Source organism: Amyelois transitella, chromosome 19 (genome assembly GCF_032362555.1).
Source record: "Amyelois transitella isolate CPQ chromosome 19, ilAmyTran1.1, whole genome shotgun sequence".
NCBI classification, from domain to species: domain Eukaryota; kingdom Metazoa; phylum Arthropoda; class Insecta; order Lepidoptera; family Pyralidae; genus Amyelois; species Amyelois transitella.
In genome coordinates, this window is record NC_083522.1 from 7746980 (window position 1) to 7767901 (window position 20922).

Here is a 20922-nt window from a genome sequence, read left to right on the forward strand (position 1 = left end):
AAAGTATACACAACTGAAAGGTATTATACAAGTTAAATTAAAATGTGGCAATATTCGCAGGTGCTAAGCTAACTTTAGTAAGACATCAGTAACCTTTTTTGCGCAAGTGAACACCAGCTTAGTAGTCATTTTGACATTATTCATCCTCGATTCTTTAAAAAGGAGCCCTTTGTGTGTTTTTCACTGATCAGGCATTGGGTAAGTCAAAATCGGTTAAGATTCCACGAAATGACTCCCATCTGACCTCCGCAACTTTGCAGGGGAACATAACTCCTCAAGTCATATCATGGTGTGTAATCATCCAGTTGCCTGAAAGTGCAGGTTATCTTACGATGTTTTTCCTTCACCGTATGATCATCTGCTAACAAACTGATTCAGTCTCCCACTAGTCCTATTGAGTAGATTTTGTCTCAGTAGTCTGAAGGGACTAGTGACATAACATAATTGTCTAGGTTCTCACTTCATTTCTTTTTTTTACTAATCTATTTTACAAGATAAACCGCAGTTTAAAAATATACAATTTAGCGTAGTATCGTTAGCGGTAGTTAGGTTTAACAAAACTCCATAAATTCTCGCCGGCACAAAGAGTAAACTTTCTGCATAAATCATAAGAATTTACTGGACTGTACCTCACCGGCAGAATAGTTGCATGTAGTTAGAAGGTTATTGTGTTTTTGTTTACTGGGGTCCGATTCCTACACAACTGAAAAAGTTCACGAACGAGAAAAATTTCGATTCATTTTGGATTAATTGCTAGAATGCTACAATAAATACCTATACATAATATAATTTGATGAAATTTGTTTTATTAGTTACATTCTTCCTGGAAATATCTATAGGAGTATAGGCCCGGGTAAAAGCCTGGCATCTTAAAAATAAATAAACAAAATTGTATAAATGAAAACACGTCTGTAATATCACAAATATATTTATTGTTTTATTGTACATATGTTTTACATAACACAGACGAAGTTTCTAATCACTCTGGAAAATCGAATCAAATAAGTACGAAGTAAAACTCCCAATAAGGATTAAATATAATTAAAATATTGTGCTTAAAGGTAAGATGAAAGATTAAAAAATATATAAAGTGTCGCTTCAATCAGCGAGAGGCAAAGCAGTTCCCAGATGATTTGATGGTATTAACACATTATGTTGTATGCTTAGAAATGTAAATAAGGCAATACAAAACTCTCTCATCTTTTCATTGACAAAGTTAAGTTTTAAACTAAGAAAATAGGTATCTGATTTGGAACCATTTGGACAAAAAATACAATGGAATACTTAAGTATAACATATATTTATAGGTATCTAAATGATATAAAAATAGTTGAATAAAAGTAAAATATATAAACTCACGTGATAAATTAATGCGTTAAACTGATACGTGGACGGAAACATACAAAACAAGTAATTCATTATTAAGGATGTAAGAAATTTTAATTCAAGGTATACAAACATTATCAATGTACACAGCATAATGTGTAAATACGTAAATAAGATCACGGTTGCTATTAAATTTATTTCAATTCTTTTATTAACTGTACCATGGAAGTCGTTTGTTTTCACAATTTAAACATTTTTATTGCTTTTCATAATATCCATCAGAAAACCTACGATATGATGAAACATTTAACACTATTCTACAAATTAAAATAACTTATTGCATTTTTGTCTTAATTTATAGAATTATTTTAAAAAATCTATTAAATATACATAGTCGCGTCGTCGAACGTTTATTCTCTACAATTATATACAAAGATGAAAGTCTGATTGTACTGCAAATATAATAAAATGGAAACTTGGATAAAATATTTGGTATAATTGAACACATTGTGATGACCATTTTTTATTGGAGGTTTTAAAGAAAATGAACAAGAAAGACATTAAAAATAATCAAAAAGTTACATAAGTTAAATGGTAAGTTTTCGGACATATTTTTCTATTATATGTATATAATAAGTACTTATTTTGTCAATTTACTAATATTCGTCACTTATGTGAAGCATGCTGTCATATTATTTTATTTTAATCAATAAAATTGGTCAACAATTTCAAGATATAAAGTTCTATTGAGGCATCAGTTGTAACGTACAAAATTGTATGAAAGAAATATCATAACTCAATTTCTCTGATATGTCGTAAATGGAAATCGTTACATTAACTTATAATTGAAGCTTAAAAACATAGATTCATAGTGCTCACTGATATTCCGATTGATATAATGTACAACATCACACTCATTATTCCTTTTGGTAAATTAAATTGCTGTACTTAGTTATAGATTTTATATCTAACATAATACCTACTTTATGTAACTCCTCAGTTCTGGTTTCAATCATTTTTAGTTATGTAGCAACACTTCTCAATAAAGGCTAGATAGATTATTTCAAACTTTATTTTGCTTACCGTGGTCATTAATGATTTCACAGAGTAAATTACAAAATATAAAAAAATAAACGTTATTGTTAAAGGAAGCAAGATGTTCATATAAAAAACTTTCAGCATATTCAGGAAAAATGCGATTATTGATCAGACGTACAGTCAACAGCATATCGACCTACCCCAATTCATTATAAATTTGCCTTGACTGTACTAATATGGATGGGTCCATCATACCATACCATAAGCTTCGTAGTGTAGAAATATCTGCAAAACATTATTTGTCCTTATTGTTAAACTATTTATTGGTTTCACTAGGATTGAAAAGTGTTGTCGCTAACTCGTTTAAGCCTTTGATAACACTCTGACAATTATATACATAGTGAGCACTAACTTGTATTGTCCTTTGTCATCCCTTAGTATTCTGTACAATTCTCATAAAGTTTTAACATCATTTCGAACACAGCTTAATTTCGCGCTTCCAAGCATTCTTTGTAGTGTGTAATACGTTCAAGATTTAAAATTGAATGATTTGGTCTTTAAATTTGAAAATGAGAAAATAGTAAATGGCAAGTGAAATAAAATGGATTCATTAACTGCTGCTGATATAATATGTATGAAGACAATATATAAGTCAAAATAAATTTATTTCATAAGAATATTATAAGTTCACATATTGAATGCATTTTCAAATTTAAAACATCAATCAATTAGCGAATAAGTACGAAAGAAATATGCGCTGGCCCGTATACTTATAAACAGAGGGAAAACATTAAAAAAGATCAATGTTCAGCTTATTTACAGCAATATTGTGCCACTAAGCGAGGCGATAAAAATAGTATTGCCCAAGTATTAAGCGAATAGATCATTTATAAAGTTGTCTTATTCGTTCACCTTCATTATATTACAATGCTAACAAGTCTAGATCATAAAGTATGAAACCCTAGTTCGATATGGTTGGTTAAAGGTCAGTCTAGTAGCAGTGTTGAAGATACAGTAACAAAATATATCGTTCTAAAGGCATAACAGTGATAAGGGGTTCCAAAATGGCCTTCTCAATGGAAACGGGAGAAGTTGAGTCAGAAAACGGTTTAACATTAACATATTTGGTGTTTTTTTTTATTATTACGATTATGCTTCGCGTGTGCTTCTGTGAGATGTAGCTCGACCCGATTTTCGTAACATCTGCGGGCTGAATAAAAGATTGTTTGTGTGATTTCCCTGTGAAAGTGATATATTTACAGTTGTATTATCTAAAAAGAAGTAATATAAGTCCCAAATAACTTAATCGTATTCAGTCGTAGTTTCAAAAGTAGGGATCAATTAATTATATTAATTACCCAATTTAATTCTAGATAATATTTCTTATTCATTCATATAATCATGTCTATCTATATTCCTTACGGGAACGACAGAGCCAGGAGTCTTGAACTTGACAACTGACAAAAACCACGTTCAGTTGTTTGGCTTAATTGAGGTTCAAATAGTGACAGGTTGCTAGCCCATCGTCTTACGAAGAATCCCAAGTTTGTAAGCCTATCCCTTAATCGTCTTTTACGACATCTATGGGAAAGAACAACATTTTTACCAGAATTTGTTAACATCGGAACGAACTTATTATGATCAATTGCTATAAACTTAATCTCTATTTGAATTTCAAGTGTGTGACCTTTTTAAAGTTTTTTTAAATTATATATATGTACTTTGTAGTTTATTATATATCCGAAGCAAATGAAACAAGATAATGTACCTATCCAGAAGTACAATTTTGTAACATACTTACGAGTATGTTACGTAACTTCGTGGCCAGATGCCAGATAATCAAGTTCGTTTGGACATGTCGCGCCGTTTTCATAAACTCTTAAGTTTCATATTAAACAAGTTTCCACCAGTTTACCAAGACTTCATCAAAAAAGCATATTGTCTACAAGTTTGCTGACCAGAAAGTACAATGTAAAAAGGTAGTCAGATAAACTAAACTAGAAGATAAATTAAATGACGGGTTTCGGAATTGAAGATCTCACCAAGTCTAGCACATGGTCTCCGGACGGGCCGGAGTGGGGGGCTGCGGCTGCGGCGGCTGCTCGGCCGAGCGCTGGCGCGGCAGCTGCGACGAGTCGAGCACGATGGAGGGGCGCGGGGGGAGGTTCTCGCTCACCATGTGCGAGAGAGACAGCTCGCTCGAGGCGTTCGTGTCGCCTGCGGGTAGGAATGAGATGGAGATAGATACGATTCATTTGTAGCTAAACTAGCGACTCGCTCTGGCTTCGTACGGGTTTAATACAGAGTAAACCTTCCTCACAAAACAATCATTCCAACGTTTCAAATAGGACACAATCGGTCCACAAATTTCTGAGATTAGCGTTACTTTTTGTAACATTAGTAACAATACATAACAAGTAAGTATCGGTAACAATATCTATAACATATTACAAGTATAATGAAAATTTTCTTTCCATTTTGAAGATACAAAATCTTATTATCTCTTAAGCCACAATTTTATTTTGGTTAGAATTTGATTAACCTTCTAAACTATTTTAAAAATCATTTCAATAATATATATTGAACTATTTTTATATAAAAACCTGTAGCAACACAAACAACAACATAATCTGTTCATATAAAATTGCTTTTACGAAATTGTAAAGCTACATGGAAAACCAATAAGCTCGAAAGCTCATGGGAATTTCATTCCACAATATCTACGAGTCTATGACTTTAATTTCCTACACTTGAGTGTGTAATAAATATTATGTCAGCGAGTTTAACTAACAGAATATTTATTATGATTAATGTTTTGCTGTTCTATTTTGTTTCCAATCCGAGAAGAATAGATGCAATAATAAAAATCGGTTTTAAAGATTTAGGTCTTTGCTTTTCATATAAATAAAATAAATATTGTCCCGATTTGGGAGTGACTAATTGAAGCGAGCTAAATTTCAGTCAGATTCACTGTTAATTTGTTTTTCAATTATAGTTTTATAAATTCGATATGGCTGCCATTATAAAATGTCGATATAGTGAGTCCAACACAAGTAACAAGATTACGTACTTACAATATGGCTATAACTTAATGGTTGCCTAGGGATAAATAGCACCACTTCACTACGAGCGTCGTCTCTGAGGAGTCAGAGGTGCATTTTTAACCACGTCCCCATAATGGGTAAATCAGGTTTTGACACGAAGCGGCTCCCGTCTGACTTTCGTAACCTGTTTCTATGGAACCTAACCCATATTGGATCACGAGCAAAGAACAAACATGAACAACAATTTACATAACGCATTTTTGAAGGCTTCAGTCAAGTTACCTGATGGTTGCCTGGGGACTGGAAGTAGCACCTCGCCACAAGCGTCGTCACCCAGCAGCGGCTGCAGAGGAGACGGCAGCTCACGACTGTCGATAGCTGACGACCTCCTCAGGGAGTGTCTGATGACATTTGTATATTCATTGATTAATCACAATTAATCTCTACCATAAAAAAATTGTAGCAAAATTTTAAAACACTCGTCTTGTTTTGCTATTCCCTACAATCTCATGACCATCATCACCCTAAGCGTTTGTCCTCTCAGTGGAGGTGATAAAAGTTATAGTGTAAGAAATCTAAGAGCGATTCCTGTATGTTACCCGTGTCCCGTTTGACAGAAAAACCAATTTCTGCTTTGTATAAGGTCGGTGTATTAGTCACTGCAGGAAATTGACATCACTTCACCCTTGTCGAGGTAATCGCCTATCGTTAACAGGCAACAGAGTGAAAGTCTGCTGCGGCACCCTGGCTGGTTCCTCTTAACTTACCTTCCCAGCTTCGATTCCTCAATCTCTTCCTTGTATATCTAGTACACACCCCAATACGATTGTGGCACATTGATTATTATAGTTTAAAAGACTAAGGTATAAAGAATTTATTCTCATAAAATATTACAATAAATCCACTTACATGAGAACAAAAAAAGATAAAAGTTCTTAAAACTAGACAGCAGCCCCGTATTTAATTAAGGGTAATATCTAGGATATACTAAACATTTCTTAGGTTGAAAGACCTCAAACTTACATCTGTTGTGGTAACCGTCTTTCGCTAACAGTCAGCAGTGTCTAGTCTGATGCGGCACCATCGTTGGCTGCTCCCCACCCTGAGCCTCTTCACTTTCTTTGTTGTACCTACTAGCGGATTGGTTATCATGGTCTTAAAGGTCTCAAACTTACCTCTGATGTGGTAACCGTCTATCGCTAACAGTCAGCAGTGTTCCAGCCTAGTACGGCATCATCATTGACTGCTTCTTACCCTGAGTCTTTTCACTTCCTTCGTTGTACCTACTAGCGGATTAGTTATCAAAGTCTTAAAGGTCTCAAACTTACCTCTGATGCGGTAACCGTCTATCGCTAACAGTCAGCAGTGTTCCAGCCTAGTGCGGCATCATCGTTGGCTTCTACCCACCCCGAGTCTTTTCACTTCCTTCGTTGTACCTACTAGCGGATTAGTTATCAAAGTCTTAAAGGTCTCAAACTTACCTCTGATGCGGTAACCGTCTATCGCTAACAGTCAGCAGTGTTCCAGCCTAGTGCGGCATCATCGTTGGCTTCTACCCACCCCGAGTCTTTTCACTTCCTTCGTTGTACCTACTAGCGGATTAGTTATCAAAGTCTTAAAGGTCTCAAACTTACCTCTGATGCGGTAACCGTCTATCGCTAACAGTCAGCAGTGTTCCAGCCTAGTGCGGCATCATCGTTGGCTTCTACCCACCCCGAGTCTTTTCACTTCCTTCGTTGTACCTACTAGCGGATTAGTTATCAAAGTCTTAAAGGTCTCAAACTTACCTCTGATGCGGTAACCGTCTATCGCTAACAGTCAGCAGTGTTCCAGCCTAGTGCGGCATCATCGTTGGCTTCTACCCACCCCGAGTCTTTTCACTTCCTTCGTTGTACCTACTAGCGGATTAGTTATCAAAGTCTTAAAGGTCTCAAACTTACCTCTGATGCGGTAACCGTCTATCGCTAACAGTCAGCAGTGTTCCAGCCTAGTGCGGCATCATCGTTGGCTTCTACCCACCCCGAGTCTTTTCACTTCCTTCGTTGTACCTACTAGCGGATTAGTTATCAAAGTCTTAAAGGTCTCAAACTTACCTCTGATGCGGTAACCGTCTATCGCTAACAGTCAGCAGTGTTCCAGCCTAGTGCGGCATCATCGTTGGCTTCTACCCACCCTGAGTCTCTTCACTTTCTTTGTTGTACCTATTAGCGGATTGGTTATCATGGTCTTAAAGGTCTCAAACTTACCTCTGATGTGGTAACCGTCTATCGCTAACAGTCAGCAGTGTTCCAGCCTAGTACGGCATCATCATTGACTGCTTCTTACCCTGAGTCTTTTCACTTCCTTCGTTGTATCTACTAGCGGATTAGTTATCAAAGTCTTAAAGGTCTCAAACTTACCTCTGATGCGGTAACCGTCTATCGCTAACAGTCAGCAGTGTTCCAGCCTAGTGCGGCATCATCGTTGGCTTCTACCCACCCCGAGTCTTTTCACTTCCTTCGTTGTACCTACTAGCGGATTAGTTATCAAAGTCTTAAAGGTCTCAAACTTACCTCTGATGCGGTAACCGTCTATCGCTAACAGTCAGCAGTGTTTCAGCCTAGTGCGGCATCATCGTTGGCTTCTACCCACCCTGAGTCTTTTCACTTCCTTCGTTGTACCTACTAGCGGATTAGTTATCAAAGTCTTAAAGGTCTCAAACTTACCTCTGATGCGGTAACCGTCTATCGCTAACAGTCAGCAGTGTTCCAGCCTAGTGCGGCATCATCGTTGGCTTCTACCCACCCTGAGTCTTTTCACTTCCTTCGTTGTACCTACTAGTGGATTAGTTATCAAAGTCTTAAAGGTCTCAAACTTACCTCTGATGCGGTAACCGTCTATCGCTAACAGTCAGCAGTGTTCCAGCCTAGTGCGGCATCATCGTTGGCTGCTCCCCACCCTGAGTCTCTTCACTTTCTTTGTTGTACCTATTAGCGGATTGGTTATCATGGTCTTAAAGGTCTCAAACTTACCTCTGATGTAGTAACCGACTATCGCTAACAGTTAGCAGTGTTCCAGCCTAGTGCGGCATCATCATTGACTGCTTCTTACCCTGAGTCTCTTCACTTCCTTCGTTGTACCTACTAGCGGATTGGTTATCATGGTCTTAAAGGTCTCGAACTCCTCTGATGCGGTAAACATCTATCGCTAACAGTCAGAAGTGTGCTAGCCTGGTGCGGCACCATCGTTGGCTGCTCCCCACCCTGAGTCTTTTCACTTTCTTCGTTGTACCTACTTGCAGATTAGTTATCAAAGTCTTAAAGATCTCAAACTTACCTCTGATGCGGCAACCGTCTATCGCTAACAGTCAGAAGTGTGCTAGTCTGGTGTGGCACCGTCGTTGGCTGCTCCACACCCTGAGTCTCTTCACTTTCATTGTTGTAACTACTAGCGGGTTGGTTATCATAGTCTTAAAGGTCTCAAACTTACCTCTGATGCGGCAACCGTCTATCGCTAACAGTCAGAAGTGTGCTAGTCTGGTGTGGCACCGGCGCCGGCTCCTCTCCGCTCGTGTTCACGCACACGCTGATGCTGATCCCGCTCGCCTCCCCACCCTCGGCCTCTCCACTCTCCTCGTCGTATCTGTCCAGCACACACCCCAATTCTAGGCTACTGGCAGATTGGATGGTTGTAGTTTTATGTTCTGTACGACGTTCATGAGTTTTGCTTGGGACAGTCTTAAGCGGTTTTAGTGAATTTGTATGGAATTCATAACTTCATTGGTTCGTAAATTAACCAAACACTTCCTTTTGCCTTTATCAATGAATGTAGGTAATTAAAAAAATCGAAATTACCTTGTAGAATTCCATTCAGATTCACTAAAGTCGCTAACGTCCAAGCTGAAAAACTCATGATACACATTTGTTGGGAACATTTATTTAATACGTTCACAATAGCAATTAGACAGCAAATTACGAAAGGTTACAATGAGTCGTGTCTTAACACAAATCACACATTTTCCTCAAACATGAAGATTAAAGCACTTTGATTTGATTTGTGGTTTGTGCATGTGATTTTATTTGAAATGATTCTATTGAATTAAGTGTGTATGGATTTTGTTGTTGATTGTTGATTTCTAGTTATTATTAAAATTCAATATTCTGATTAAAAAAATTGCCTTTTAATCCACTCTCGAGTATTTAGCTCGATGTTTTGAGTAATTAAGGTCATAATTTTTTAAGAGTACAAACATTCATTTAGGTATTAGAGTACACATCTCAAAAATAAGGCATCAAAAGTAACAAATATTATTTCTATTACCTATCCGACTACTTATATATTTCACAAAACATATACATACATTCACACTAAGTATCTACTTTTCATTGCAACCGCGCTATATTTGTATTTCCAGCTCGCCATATTTCAATCGCAGAGCTATTTGGTATTGCTATCGGGACCGTTAGCATAAATTGCCAGCAATCGGGAATGGAACGGATGTGATGTAAAACGACAACCAGAGCAACCCAGCACATGAAATTTCCATCACCACACAATAATAATACATTTTACTGATATTCCAAGCACAAAGGGTCCAATTTTTATTTTGCTTTCAAAAAAAAAAATTAAATAATTCACTTTTTTTTTTTTCATTTCACTAAAAAGTGAAGTTTTAGACTTTTTAAAAATGAAAAATTCTTGGTACTTGTCAAATTCCAATTTCGAGACCTGCGTTTTTGTCGAGAATGGTATGATGCCATATCTTATGCGTTATCTGTTATGCCCTTTGTAGAATGGTACAACAAAACTGGACCCTACATGTTGGATAACAAGACTTAAGACATATTACATATATACATCAAAGATTGATAATTCTAAGAAAAGTTCTTTATTAATAAAAAATATTATGATGTCTATTACTTTTGAATATACCTACAAGCAACTTTGTGTACTATTGTTTACTTAAAAAGCGGAGATTATCTGACAGTACATAAAACTTGCATATAGACAATTTAAAACGAACACTCACCGTCTCTGAATGAGGTTCTCCATCATGATATAGTCGTCCTCCTCGGCGCCTCTCAGATGCTCCTTCTCCATGAAGAGTGCGAACTCAGGGTTTGACATTTCACTAGCATGCCGACGCCTTACTGATGGAGAAGCGGCCCTGGCAGGGGACAGGAGACGCGACGTGATTGGTGTCCTGGATTAATCAAGCAATTTTGAATGTTTGTCTTATTTTTTTTTTGAGTTTGAATGCTCGATAGTGATTTGAACGACGAACGGTTCGACGTCATAGTTTGTAGTTATCGGGCGATAGATAAACAGGTTTTTTAGTCAACGAACGATTTTGTACACTGAATGTTTGTTTTTAGTCTTATAAGACCAGCCTAGGTGAATCCGGTAAAATCTGGAGATAAGCATATTCAAGAAAATGTTGTGAATCAGCATGTTTAATCTTGTGTCCACATAATTATTATCAAGGATTAATACGAATTCAGGGTTTGACATTTCACTAGCATGCCGACGCCTTGCTGATGAAGAAGCGGTCCTGGCAGGGAAGTGGAGACGCGACGTGATTGGTGCCCTTGATATATTAAGCATTTAAGCTAAGACAATTTGGAGAATCAGCGCGCTATGTTTGGATTCGCTGATAATCCTTATGAATTAAGGTGATGCTTGCGGGCTATCAGGGATTATACCCTCACTGCTCTAAAGGCGGTCTATCAAATCTGGTAAGTAAATACATACTAACTAATAATGACCTGGGAAATCGGAATAGATTTAAGCACGCAGTTTTGAGTGTATGCTATTTTCGTAGATTGCATCTTCAGTGTTGAACCTAGCTTAATCCGGCAAATGTACTTATTCTCAATGCGAAACCTAGACCGTACATATGTTGGCATAGTTGAGAGATTTTTACCTGTTAGCTGTAGTTTTAGCTGTTATAATATACTATATATTCATGTATTTGATTTGCTACACCAAATTTACAATGTACATATAAAATAACAAATTAATAAGGGCCTGAGTTGCAGCAATACAAAAAAAGTCATAACTCAACGAAATTATAGCAAAATGATAATTTTCAGTTATGACCAAGGTGCTAATGCAGATAAATCAGCGCACGTAATAAAAAGAAGCAAACAAATATTGCGGTTTTCTTATTTTGGACGGCAATACAAACTTAGTGTCATAAATCGATCTTACCTTGGGGTATGTGGTGGCGAAAAAAGCCCATATACCGTCTCCAGCTCATCAGTGATGCTGGTGTACTCGTGCATCGCCAGGAGTAACGATCTCGGAGGAGCACCCACTCTGGTCCGACCTGGTACTCCGGCCGCGCCGCCAGTGGCTTCCCACCCAGATGGACCTGGTGGAGAAGCTGTTCTTTAGGGGGATAATATTATGACATAAGATGTCTTTCGGAGTTATGAGCGCCTATGATTAAACCATTAAGTAATTAAAATGCATGAAGAAAATGCTGCAGTAAAGTTTGTTACCGCTTCTTCTGCACTGACGCCTTGAAAGCGGCAGTAAACTTAGGTTTAAGTAGAGATTTGACTATCTTTTGGTTTCACAACATTGGTTGAAAATTTTTGAATTTTTTTGCATGATTTGCAGTGGCACATGTTCAAATCTAATATCATTGACTCTTTCTAATTGCTAACCTCTTACGGTGAGGGAAAATATTGTGTGCCCATTAATGCAATTGGAAGAGCAACCATGATCTTATATGGGTAAGGTATCCCTGGTTGCTGCGGTCAGACAGGAGCCATTTCGCACGATGAAGACGATTTTTTTAACGTTAAATTGATTTTTAATTTGTTAGTTGTCACATTAATTCTTCTTCTTAGTCGAACAATCTTGTCAGAGTGGTCGTGGTTGCGCAGATGAGGTACACGAAGAGGTGTTCGGCGGGTCGTATTCTTTCCCAAGGATTGTTCTCTCAGTGATGTGTTCCATTTCTGCCGGTTACAGACGTTGCGAGTACGCTGGACCATGGTAGACTCAGTAACTTTTTTGATCAGGTCAGTCCAGCGAGTTGGTGATCAGCCGCTTGTTCTCTTGCCTTCCACCTGGCCCTGAATCACCAGTCTCTCCATCGAGTTCTCATTTTTCATTCAAAGAACTTTAGTATTCGTAATTGCACAGTTGACGAAATTCACATTAATACAGCTGTATTTATTATTTAAGAAAAGTGCTATGAATATCATAGAGATTACTCAAGTCTAGGTAAAGTCCAGACAAACTAACAAAAACAGATATCGTCATACCACAAAAACCAATTTACGTAATCGGTAACCAGATATAGAAGACCCCAATGATATCGGTAATGAAGCCCAAATTAGGTAGGTCCGAGTATTTGCGGCATATCAAGTAATTTCCATAGGGAATGAGGGGATGTATTAGATTATTTATATGAATTATTCAGCCCAAAAAACCAATATACTTTAATCTGGTGAACAAGGTTAGAGCCTACTTAATGGTAAGTGATTATTTTACCATAATACTATGTGTATAAAGATAATATACTAATACATTGTTATAGTTAACACGCGCCGTAGCCGAAACAAATGCTAGAAGGACGAAGAAATTTTTAATATGAATCTTTTTAACACGTCAAACTGAAGTTGAACTAAGCATGGATAAAAAATCGTTGTTAATTTAGCTCTAATGTACAGGTTGGACGTTGTTTTTAAACCACAGAAAAAGGCAAAAGTATATAAATAACTCATAAGTAAAAAACTCACGTCGGCGAATATATGTACGGCCAACACCCAGCGCTGAACCTTTTTAGCCCGCACGCCATAAATTTTCTTAAAATTGTTCGGAATTTCTTTCACTCTCATAACCTTTCAGGAAAGCTTCCGTCACCTCATTTGCATGAGATAAAGTATCTTCCTTATTTTATCTTATAACTAGGGTGTAGCTTTGTTATTAGACGACCACGAGAAAAATCTACAGGTGAGAAATTGTCTTTTTTATCAAATTATGAAGTGCGCCTCTCTAATCTGTATGTTAATAATTAGACCAGGTAAACTCATCAAACTAAGATCATGATTGACGTACTAAAAATAATTGCTTTTGTAAAAAGTAACTCCACGATATAAATAAAAAGAAAGATATAGTCGAACAAGAAATACAAGGAGAGAACGAAATGAGCACCCCAGAACTGTAAGGATTAAGGCAATTATTGTTCAGATTTCTGTGACGAAGACCTATTAACAAAACCAGATTTAGATAAAAAATTTATTTGAATTTTATTTAAAAAAAAAAATCATTAGAACAACTGTTCAGTAGAACAGTTGTTCAGTGCAGTTTTAAGTGAACTTCGTGCCAATGCATCGTCATCAAAGATCTATTTACACTCACCAGTAATGGAATTATGGACAGATCCTGCATCTACAGCAGAGTTGTCTGGCTCGGAGTGTGTCTGACTGTGTTGTCTGCGAGGAGCCAAGTGCTGGGCGGAGTGGTGACCACCCATCCCGCATTCGTTGCCACCTTCCGAACGTCTGTTGGAATGTACCAGGCCTTGAGAGTAGTGTGAGAAGAATGTGTTTAGATGAAGAGTGATGATACCGATTGCTTGGGAAGTAGAACATCTTATTCTATAAACACATTTTTTGTTGGTGAAGTTACCCTAATAGAAAAGGGAATATATACTTATCAAGTTAGTATTTTTTTATGTGGCCGATTGAACTAGTATCAAGATACATATATGGAATATCACAATCTAAATTGAAATTGTAAAACGAAAGTTCATTTTAGATTTTTTAAAATTTGAACATTCCAATTTTAAGAGAACTAAAATTTCTATCGCTGACGTTCTTTTAAATCTTTTAATAAACATCTTTAAGACAGATTATTAAAATAGGTAGTGTCATAGATCGGGGATAATCTTATTTATTTGCTTGAATTGGTATTTTTAAAAACTGGCATAACATATTATTTACAAGATTTTATGATTTAATTATATTTATTTATATTTCTTTAAAATACTTGGTATAAGTAATGTGTTAATGTTTTACTGTGTTATCGTGTTTGGAGATGTTATGATATCAAGTCTCATTTGACAGAACTTGTATTAAGTAACTCTCACTTACCCCAAAGTATTTGCTTAAGGACATTGAAAATAATTGTGAAAATTGAAAATAGAGGTAAGTAATGTGTAAATAGAAAGGATAGTGAAATTATAGAAGATTAATCGACTTTAATGCTAGAAGTAGTCGTAGAAATAGATATTGAAGCGGCCAAGATAAAAGAGATGTAGTATTCGAAAATGATTAACTTCTTTGTGAGGTAGTTTTAACAATATTTGATTAAGGAAAAGATCACATATCGTTCATGAGTAGTCACACATACATAAACTCGCGTGATGTCAGTAATCGAAGAAGTGCAACAGTCTGTTAATGATATCAAGTGATAAGTAGTGTTCATCTGTGATAAGCTATTGCAAGTGTATGATTACACATTGAAGTGATATATCTAACTACATCGCTAAATACAAGCTAAGCCAATCACCATATGACTCTATTTGACTTACTGTTTCCATAATCGTCTCCTAACAGATGCAAGAAGGTAACAAAAATTAAATTAAAACAATCATGATGATGATAAAATTTTGGTTTCATTAAAATAAAGATTTCGCCAATTCGTACGGAAATCAAAATAATGGTTGATAGATACACTGAAGTCGGTATCGGTCGGATGGTCAAGTGAATAATTTCAAATGAAAATGACAGAGCACTCATGCTTCTATGAATATGATGACGCCATATTCTAGAAATTTTAGAAAATGGACATCTTCAGAATTATAATACATTAACAGCCACTTTACGAATAGAATTTGCCCTCTTATGAAGTATTCTAAATTGAGTAAGCACTTGAGATTCTTTTCATTTTTAAGTACGAGTACAAAGAGTTATTATAAAATGATTACTAAAGTACTTTAAAACTTTTCACAATCGTAAAACACCGATAATTTAATGTATGTGAATAAACATGTAAATTACAATATTTATAGAACATCAAAGTACTTACTCAAGAAAAAAAAAACACACATAAATAACCCTAATCCTTGATTGATTCCTGCGTGACGATTAAAGGAACCCATAGAAAGAGAAACCTACCGTCTGGTGTTGGCTGTTCGTCGAGTAGCAGCTGATGTCGTGCGAGGTCTAAGACTATGGAGATCTGAAGGCATTTCTTGGGCTTCCGGCAAGAACGCGTCATCCGTTGAAGAAGGTACTAAATTTCAAAAAATACAAATTAGCAATAATTTAATAACTTGTTGAAAATCAAGATCAGGTAACTGATGAATATGGATGATTGATTCAGTAAGTTATAGGAGTAATTCTGAAATATAAAAAAAAAGTTTTTGTGGCGATAAAACTAACTTTTCTTATCTTCGCTCGGCTCTGTTCTATTGCTATCTGAAGATCTTTGTCTTGCTGGTGTGACAGGTGGCTGCGTTCTTATAACTGTAATCTCAGGCCCAGCAACACTTCCACCAGAAGACGTTGAGTCTGAATCAGCCTCTGGCTCCTTTTGCACTACAGCTTCAGGACCGGAATGTATTATCTCATCCTAATAAGAAAAATAACAAATATGTCATGGGGCCCCAAAGTTATGTAACGTTCATCCTCCATGCACAAAGAAAATTTATATAGCGTGAAATGAAAGTGGTTGAAGTAGAGAAAAAAACAAAAGTGGATATACAAAGACATTGCAAGTGTGTGCAAATAACAAAAATAAGGTGAACAGTGTAAAGTTACATTGGTGGGACTTTATTAAATTAACATGTAATACTGGAAGCACACAAGCTTATCTGAAAGTGTAGAATAAATGCTTACAAATAATAGAAGTGTTATCTCAGACGACACACAAAAGCATTTTGAACAAATATTTTCATGGCTCCGTTTCCAGGCCGTTTGAGACAAGTTAAGGCAGCCATTTGCGGTCCTGTTTGCTGTTTTAGCAAGGCAATTACAGTGTGCCAGTTGTAACTAACGTTATCTAGAATTATTGCGAATTATACTGCCCAAACACGTAAGAGAGAACACTGTCAAAACTTTATAACGATTGCAATTAAATTGTCATGATGTAAAAATATATAAATGAAGTAAAAGTAATTTCATAAAAACAAAACGTGTAGCTTTACTTACAACAATAGATTCTTTATTGGGTTTCTCATTCTGTAAATAACATCACAGACTCTAAAATAGGATACTTCTATGTGCATTAAGCAACAGGCCCGCTTCTCCAAATTTCATTTAGCTCTGAGTCAATTTTGACATTGTCCTTTTGGAGATGTAAAGGGAGGGCAGAGAAAGCGGGCATTTCGTTTAGGCAGTGTGAACGCGGGGTTATATTGAATGGAAGCGCTTACTTCGGAGGCCTGCGAGGCTTGCTCGTCTTCCTCCTGCACTGGGCGGACCGCGAAGCGCGCCGCACCTGTGTCTGAGTCTGACAGCACCTGTGCGTCACCATGGAAAACATCATCCACAAAAGGAACATTGGAAATAATTTGTCGGCTGTATTCAAAATTGCTATGAAAATTATTTCTTTATTTTGTTAATGAAGAAGTTCCGTATTTGGTTTTAATATTATTGTTTACTATTAACAATATTGTGAAATAAGTATGAACTTGTTTTGGATTAATTAGATTGATGACATGGATGATAATAAATATCATTGATTATTTTTTTACTGCTTCTAAATCGAGTTCTAAATTTCTTGCTCATTCTATAAGCAAGCTTATTCTAAAATTTATAACTGCAATTGTTCCAATTGTGCAAGATTCCTTAGCGACACATCCATTGAGTGTACTCGGTGATGTGACGTCGTCGGAAGTTTTAAACTTAACTACCGACCCTAATTAAGTTTTAAGCAGGTTGGCCCGAACGATGTTTTAGAAGCTAGAATTTATGTAAGAAACGTTTTGAATGATTCTAGGTTAATGGAGATGGCTCTTGGAGCATTTACCGTTTTAAAGATGACCTCTAGTCAATTTTGAAATGTTTTCATAGTTATCTAGTTTTCAATTCATAGTTCTTTTGATTTTTTTGTTATTTATTAGATATTCTGTTAAATCTCAATATTGTACATTATGCTTTAACATTGTAGTTATAGTTACTCTGAATAAAAGTTTCTCGTACGTCACATCATCGTATACATGCAAGTTTAGATTGACAGAATTTCTAAGGAAATCATTAATTATTGTGTAAAAAAAGTGGTGACGATTCTGGCAATCTGATAACACAAAACACTAATTATAAATGTAAGTCGATTTGCACCAACATAACGACAACTGAGTTAAATTAGTCATGCAATTAAAAGACCGTCAATATCATGTAAAATACTCTTTACAAGCGAAGAAGTAAAGGGAATGTTTTGTTGGTAACTTTTAACTTTGGTTGATTACGTAGCGAAAAATCCACGTATATACAAGGATTCCTTCTTTGGACGTTAGGATATCGGACATAACATTGACGGATATTATGCTGAAGTTTAGTTCTAAAGCATTTTCGGAAAGTAGAAACATTGAATTTCCAGAAGCTGTGTCAAACGTAGAATATAATTATTGAATTTTAACACAAAACAATCAAAGAGTAACGATTTAAAAAAATCGCAGCACATAATAAAAACAAATAATTTATTCGTTGAAGATAATACTATCTAACTCGTTAAATTATTATTTAGCATTACAAATGAATATTATACTCGTCACTATATAAATAATTATTACGTGTTTACCCTTCTGATAACACCAAAAATACTGCATAACTACTGTACATTTTAGGATGATGATAATAAAAATACTAGACCAAAAATAGCGAGACAATCTGCAGCCATTATCCAAAGTGACCCATCGCGTGAATATGGCAGTTACCCCGATGACTGGCTGATCCGTTTGATCGCGGCCATTAATATCTGTGTTCCCATTGTTCGAGAACTGTACATGGAAACTTGGTTGAAGCGAGAAGATAAATCAATTTAAGTACTGGCTTCCATTATCACGCATTAGGGTTTTGAAAAAGGGACCTATTCTTTATCGGAAGCTGCTTTCGCGATATCTACAATATCATCAATATTTATATGAAGCTCTTCTAGTACCGATAGATCATGAGTACTTAACTTAGATACAACGATTACCTATATATCGAACTGGGATTAGGAAGCTGTTTGACACATATTTTCTCGATGAGTGAAAGAGAAAGCTAAGGGACGATTTTCCGAAATTATCAATAAAAGGTTAAAAACAGAATTTCAAGTTGTACGATACGCGGCTAAAATCTGATTGAGACACAAATAACGACGATATATAAATCGGATTTGAATGTTAAACTAAATCTATCTATATAAATACTAGTTAAACACATCTTGACTAGTATAAACAGGATCTGTGGTATAAATTCTAGTATCACACAAGTTGTGAGTGCCGGGAGAGTCATCTGCTTCCATAAATATTCACGGTCCTAGTATAAGGGACCCGGAAATAACAAACGTTGTACAAAAACGAACTCTGTTGCGGTGTCATACAGTTTAAAGTTATTGAGAGTTTGTAACATCTTTGGTGTTACCTCAAGCTATAAAATTGATGTATTAAAATATTTACTGTAACTATTTGGGTTAGAGTTTATTTTTCTTTGTTTGGGTAGCATCAATGTTCATAAAGAGAAATAGGAAATTCAACTCTAGTCATAAGTGATTAAGTAGTTTTTTGTATGTTTCATACCTCAGATCTATCGCTGGCGGTTCTGAGTCTTGCTGCTCCTGATGTGAAGGTAGGAGGAGGGGGTCCCAGGGTGTCAGTGGACCCCCGGTTCACCAGCGAGGGATGGGTCGCCATGAACCGGTGTATGACTGCGAGGTGGTTCATTGTTTGTTCAGCTACATCTTCTAATTTTCTTAACCTAAATTCTACACTCTGAAAGTGAATTGATCGATCTAGGTATTTCTTCGTAATTAAAATTATATTTGTTATATCTTTAATTTGTTTATTTTTCTATCTACAATACATATGGGAGTAATACAATGTGCATTGAGTAGAATTTAAATAGAATCATTGAACAATGTTCAAATTTATGGAAATAATTGCTAATTTTAATGCAATTGCATTAAAGGAATTGAGACAATGGCAAGCACACGATAAAAGTAAACAATTGTCGATTGAAGTCACTAAGTCACGGGGGTCACATTTAATACATACATACCATTGTTTATACTCGTTTATTATTACAAACATAATATTAGAAATTAATTGCAAATTACTAACTGGTTTCATGAAACTGGCATTTAATAGTCTAATTAGGCTTATATATATTCATGCTCATATTACATAATCAAGTAAGTAAAGATATAAATCTTTACTTACTTGATTATGTTATTGTTGGTCTTTATTCTTAAGATAATAATGTCTTTAAAATATTTTTATGAAGCCACCGTACCTACTATGTACTGGTCGCTTATATGGTAAGAGAACGACACTGTGTTTTTGGATATAAGTTAACCTTTTTTCCATAAGTTTTCCTATTTGTGAGTCTGTATACTTGCCTGCATTGACTGTATTTGGCAATTAGCTTTCTGGTTCAAGTCTTCCATTTTGGTCGTTATATTTTCTACCCTATCAGTTGTGTTTCTTACTCTCTCTTCTATAGAATTAGATAATTTAACTTCCTGAAATTGACAAAATCATATTTCATATCCTTTTTATATATTTAATAAAAAAAAATCATAAAAATAGATATAGTATAAAATTTGCATGCTCATAAGGATTCTTATAAAAGACAATACGACAAAATTTGTTCTTGGCCAACCTTTGTTATAGATTGGACATTAGAAATGTATAACATGTTTAATCAATTTATGGGAATAATTAAACATGAACTAACTTGTTCCCTAAAATACCCCTCGACGCACTCCTCCTCAAAATCATAGAGCCTCTCCATGTCCTCCTTCTCCAAAAAGAGTTTCAATCCATTGTCGTACTGGAACCGTTTGTGGGAGACGTTCCTTGTTATCCACTTCCCTGTCGCGTAGATGTGGCAGAATATTATCAATGGCGGTGGCAGAACCGGTTTCCTCTCATACTCCATCACCACTGTAAATCTTTGGAACATCCACACCTGGAGGAATAAGATTGTGTTGAAGAAATTGGGTTCATTATTCTATTTTATGGTTACATTCTCCTGATTCCCTAGTTATTAAATAGTGCTTAGAAATCTTCTGGACATAGGCCTCATCTGAAGTTACTACATTAACCTGAGCTGTTAGAAATAACTTGCATCTGTCTGTCTACATATTTACCTTATTACCTAACCAGTTCTATTTAGCTTGAAAGCATTTACACTTTTCACACATATTTGGAGGGGTACTCATCTTAGAATCGTATAGACTTAGAAGTCCTTAGTCTTATCAAAAGATATTTTAGTGATATTAGTCTATTACTATTAAAAATATATTTGAATTGGATTTAATAACAAATAGTGTGAACAGATCTAAAATCAAAACTTAACAGAAACTGCAA

The 20922-nt window shown here is 35.8% G+C and overlaps 1 protein-coding gene across 13 annotated transcripts in view; it reads right to left on the reverse strand.

The window, feature by feature from the left end:
- Positions 1–912: 912 nt before the first annotated feature.
- LOC106132641 (transient receptor potential cation channel trpm) overlaps positions 913–20922 on the reverse strand; it is a 169516-nt gene continuing 149506 nt past the window's right edge. For 7 of the 13 annotated variants that reach the window (XM_060949632.1, XM_060949631.1, XM_060949628.1 and 4 more), the window contains 14 exons: positions 20288–20521; positions 19950–20072; positions 19132–19323; positions 16783–16869; positions 15791–15980; positions 15524–15641; positions 14938–14955; positions 13764–13906; positions 11598–11760; positions 10417–10590; positions 8877–9056; positions 5691–5809; positions 4407–4581; positions 913–3603 (listed from right to left, as the gene is read on the reverse strand). In XM_060949632.1, coding sequence (XP_060805615.1) covers positions 4412–4581; positions 5691–5809; positions 8877–9056; positions 10417–10590; positions 11598–11760; positions 13764–13906; positions 14938–14955; positions 15524–15641; positions 15791–15980; positions 16783–16869; positions 19132–19323; positions 19950–20072; positions 20288–20521 — 1911 coding nt within the window. In that variant the 3' untranslated portion in view covers positions 913–3603; positions 4407–4411. The remainder of the gene's footprint in view (positions 3604–4406; positions 4582–5690; positions 5810–8876; positions 9057–10416; positions 10591–11597; positions 11761–13763; positions 13907–14937; positions 14956–15523; positions 15642–15790; positions 15981–16782; positions 16870–19131; positions 19324–19949; positions 20073–20287; positions 20522–20922) is intronic. The other 6 variants (XM_013332102.2, XM_060949634.1, XM_060949635.1 and 3 more) reach the window with 5 other exon arrangements.